General features: G+C 28.4%; 1 protein-coding gene across 1 annotated transcript in view, besides 1 other annotated feature; it reads right to left on the reverse strand.

The window, feature by feature from the left end:
- EDI_286190 (synaptonemal complex protein, putative) overlaps nt 1-1,719 on the reverse strand; it is a gene marked incomplete at both ends in the record, with an annotated part of 2,879 nt that extends 1,160 nt beyond the window's left edge. The window contains one exon of the mRNA XM_001739176.1: nt 67-1,719. Within this exon, the coding sequence (XP_001739228.1) occupies nt 67-1,719 (1,653 nt within the window). The remainder of the gene's footprint in view (nt 1-66) is intronic.
- A 251-nt stretch (nt 1,720-1,970) lies between these two features.
- Nucleotides 1,971-4,067: a repeat region.

Here is a 4,067-nt window from a genome sequence, read left to right on the forward strand (position 1 = left end):
GTTTGAGAGTTCTGTTGACTTGTCATCTTTCTTTTCTTCTGCTGAAGAAGGAGTTGATTCTGATACTGGTTGATTAACCTCTTCTTTGGGCTCATTTTGAATTTGTTCAACAATATCATTAACAACTCCAAGAACAACTTTTCCTACCATTTCTTCATCTATAGATTCAGAAGAGCTATAATCTTTAATTGTGGGAGATGCACCTTTCTGGTCATCTACATTAATATAAACCCCTTTATCTCTTTCTTCAGATGAACATAAAGACGATTTGACTGTGGACGAAGAAACTTTTTTCTCATTTTTAATAGGAAATTCTATATCATTAACAACAGTATTTTCTTGATTTGATTCGTTAATGCTAATAATCGTTTCTTCCTTTTGGTCATTTGACAAAGATGAGTTTGAAAGAATTTTCTTATTTTGTCCAACACAAACTATAACGTCTTTATAATCTTCACCATGAGAAGATTCACTAAACTCGCTTGAATTAGTCTGCTTAACATCATCATTTATTATTAAAACATTATCTTTAACAATATGACCTTCTTCAGAATGAGATTTAGAGATCTTTTCGTGAGAGTCATTCTCAACACTTTTATTTGTATTAATTTCATTATTTGAATATTCAATTGGTGATTGTGAATGATTTGGTGATTCTGTTAATTCTTCTCCATTAATTGTTAATATTACTTCTTTATTAAGAACCTCTTTTTCCTCATCACTCGAGCTATCATCCTCTTTTATTGTAGGTGATGTCTCTTTAACTTCTTCAGGTTGTGTAACTATTCCTTGATTAATGTTTTCATCTAATTTTTGTTCAGGTTGTTCAGAAACTTCTTCCTTTCCAGAGGTTTCTAATTTATCCTTTGTATCTTCTTTTTGGGATTCTTCAGTTATAACTATTTCTTCTTTCTTTTCTTCTTGGGTATTACATTTTTCACAAGACACCTCTTCATCTTTTTTATCTTCTTTACCAGAAATATTTGAAGAATTAGGTTCTTTTAAAACTTCAGAAATCTCGATAGACTCATTCTTATCTTTACCTTCACTTACAGTCAATGACGGAGTTTGTGAATTTGATTTTTCTTCTTCTATTTTTGAAGATTCAATCTGCATAGAAATCTCTTTTTCTTCACTTTTGGATAGAACTTCCTCAGAATGCATTTTATCATTTTTGTTATCAGTTGAAAAGGGCGATTCTGGCTTTTGTAATTCTTCTTGTTCATTGCTTAATGAAGCTGATAGGTTATTTTCAAGACTTGTGAGAGTAGGACAGGACTCACTAACCCTGTCTTTACTAAGTTCAGGAGGTGATTGTTTAGAATCATTAGAACTTTTAGTTGATTCATCTGCAATCGGTGTAACATTTTTTTCAATTTGTTTTTGTTCTACTTCAAAACCACTAGATTGTTTAGTGTCAAGTTCACCAGTTAATTGTTTGGTAAGAAGAGCAATTTTTCCTTTTTGTTTTGGTGCTTTAAATGTTTTTTGAGGTGTTTTAGAGGTTGTTATTTCGTCGCTATTTGAAGAAGACTTTGAGCTTTTCTTTCTTTGAACTTTTAGTGTTGATTGTTTAACAATAACTCTATTTGGATTACTCCTTAATTGTGATTTTACTCTTTGTTCTCTTTCTAAATCCTCTTGTTTTTTGGCTTCTAATTGTTCATATTGTCCAATAAGTTGAGCAATTCTACTTGACACCTTTTTAGGTGAACTCATTTGAATTGATTATTCAGTTTTTTTGTGGTATGTGTTAATTGAAAATAGTTTGAATTTCATTTTTACTCAAACATTAACACTTCCACACAGCCGCAATTATTTCAGTTTTTGAACAGAAATTCTTTTAGATCTCATAATTCCTTTCATTTCATCTTTCTATCACTTCTTATTATTTTTCGGGATTTCTTCTCAATAATTATTTTAAAGATCCTAATAAAATTTGTTCTAAAAAAGAACCGTTACTAAAAAATAAAAAGCAATTAATTAGTATTAACAGAGCTTGTGTATATTGTTCCTGCTTAGGGGAGACTAATCCATTCCATCGGTCTTCGTCATCTAGTTCAACGTTATATGTTTGGTTGGTAGAGTCAGTGTTCCATGACGTTTATCATGTTTTTAATTACATGGTTTTTGATTTCTTTGGTGATATTAATTTCGATTTTTAATTGTTTGATTAATTTAATACTTTCCGCATTTACTAGCCCATTAATCGAAATTACTACTGCAATTATTTTGACATCTTTTAATTTCTATATTTTCATTAGCCTATTTTTCAATTCTTTATACATATTTCTTTTCTTCCAATAGCCTCCATTAATATTATGATCTGCCACAATAGTCATATCAATTATTAGACCAGTTTTATTCTTTTTATCTAGTACATATATGTCTGGTCTTTTATGATATAGTCCATCACTTTTTGGCATTATTTGTTTGTTCCATATCATAGTGATGTCATTGTATTGGAACATTGTTTCATATGAGGATTTCTTGTATTGTTTATTTAATGTGTATTTTCTTATTAACCCCTCCCATATGATAATGCCAATATGGTCATGTTTCTCCATTTGTGATTTCTTATGACCAATGCAAGATAGTAGAATGTGTTCTACTGTGGCTATCTTGTATTTACAAAGTGGGCAGTACTTTAATCATTTTTTTTAATATTTTATCTTTCCTGTACCCACTAAATATTGCTCCATCTTGCATTTTAGTTAATTGGAGAAATGTATTTTTCTTTATATTGATGGATTTCCATGCATTTATTGTAGTAGTTTTATCTACAAATTTTGACTCGAACCATCTTCTAAAATGTCAACTTGTTTGATTTCAATTTTTTGATGTATTGGTCGGTCATTAATTTCTTTATTTTTAATACTACTTCTTTTTCTTTTTTATTTTCAATCCCTTCATTTATTATTTCTTCTATTTTCGTTTCTGGGATTTTATGACTTAGTGCTTTTTTAATTCTATTCAATATTCCTTTCTTTGAATACCATTTATCTATTATGTTATTTCCTATTTCACTCTTGTACAATAGTACATTACTGTTCTATTTATTTCATTAACATATTCGTCCATTAGGCTTATTAATCATTCACCAATTTCATTTATATGACATATAGACGGTCTTTGGAGTTACAACAATGTATTTTGCTTTTCTTAAATATTTTCTTATCTCAAAATCCATTTTATCTAGGTCAGTTACATTCCAATTTACTACTGATGCTGAATATCTGAAGATGGGTATTACTTCAGTATTAATTCTTGTAATATAACTTCTATTACTACTTTCATCAGCATTTATTTCTTCCATTTTCTTCATCATCTTTTCTTTGATGATTTTACAATTGAATATATCATTAATTTCATCTGACTGCCATACACCTAAATATTTATACAAATCCTCTCCTTCAATTAATGTGATGTTTTGCATTCAATCTGGTATTTTATTAATGTTTTTTAATACCATTCCTGATTTATTTTCATTTCCATCCCTATTCCACTTATTATTTGTTTAATTTCATTGTGGATTGTTCCCATTTCTTCACTATTTGTGTCATTATTCTCAAATCATCCATATACAATGTATTGTTTGATTTTGGGAACTTCTCTTCTATGAAATGAGAAATTATATTCATTTGGATGATGAAGAGTAGAGTGGATAATGAATCACATTGTAAAATTCATCAATTTAATACATCCTAGATATTCATTATATTTATATCCTATGAATATCTTCCATCTATTCATCATACTTTCTACAATATCTATGATGACACCCTCTACATTAAAATATTTAAGTGTTTCTATTACCCATTCATGATTTACTGAGTCATATGTTTTCTTAATATCATAATATGACTCTACATATTTTGTGTATTTCTCTTCTTTTTGCTGATTTAACATATAACTGTTAATTAATCATTCTTTATCAACAAGAGATTGCAGTTTACATCATAATTGATTTTTACTAATTTTTAATGATTCACTATTCATGTTAATTCTATTATGAATATTATCTTTTAATATTGAGGTAAATACTTTCATAATTACATTTATACAAC

This window comes from Entamoeba dispar, genomic scaffold (genome assembly GCF_000209125.1).
Source record: "Entamoeba dispar SAW760 scf_1105229462023 genomic scaffold, whole genome shotgun sequence".
NCBI classification, from domain to species: Eukaryota; Evosea; order Mastigamoebida; family Endamoebidae; genus Entamoeba; species Entamoeba dispar.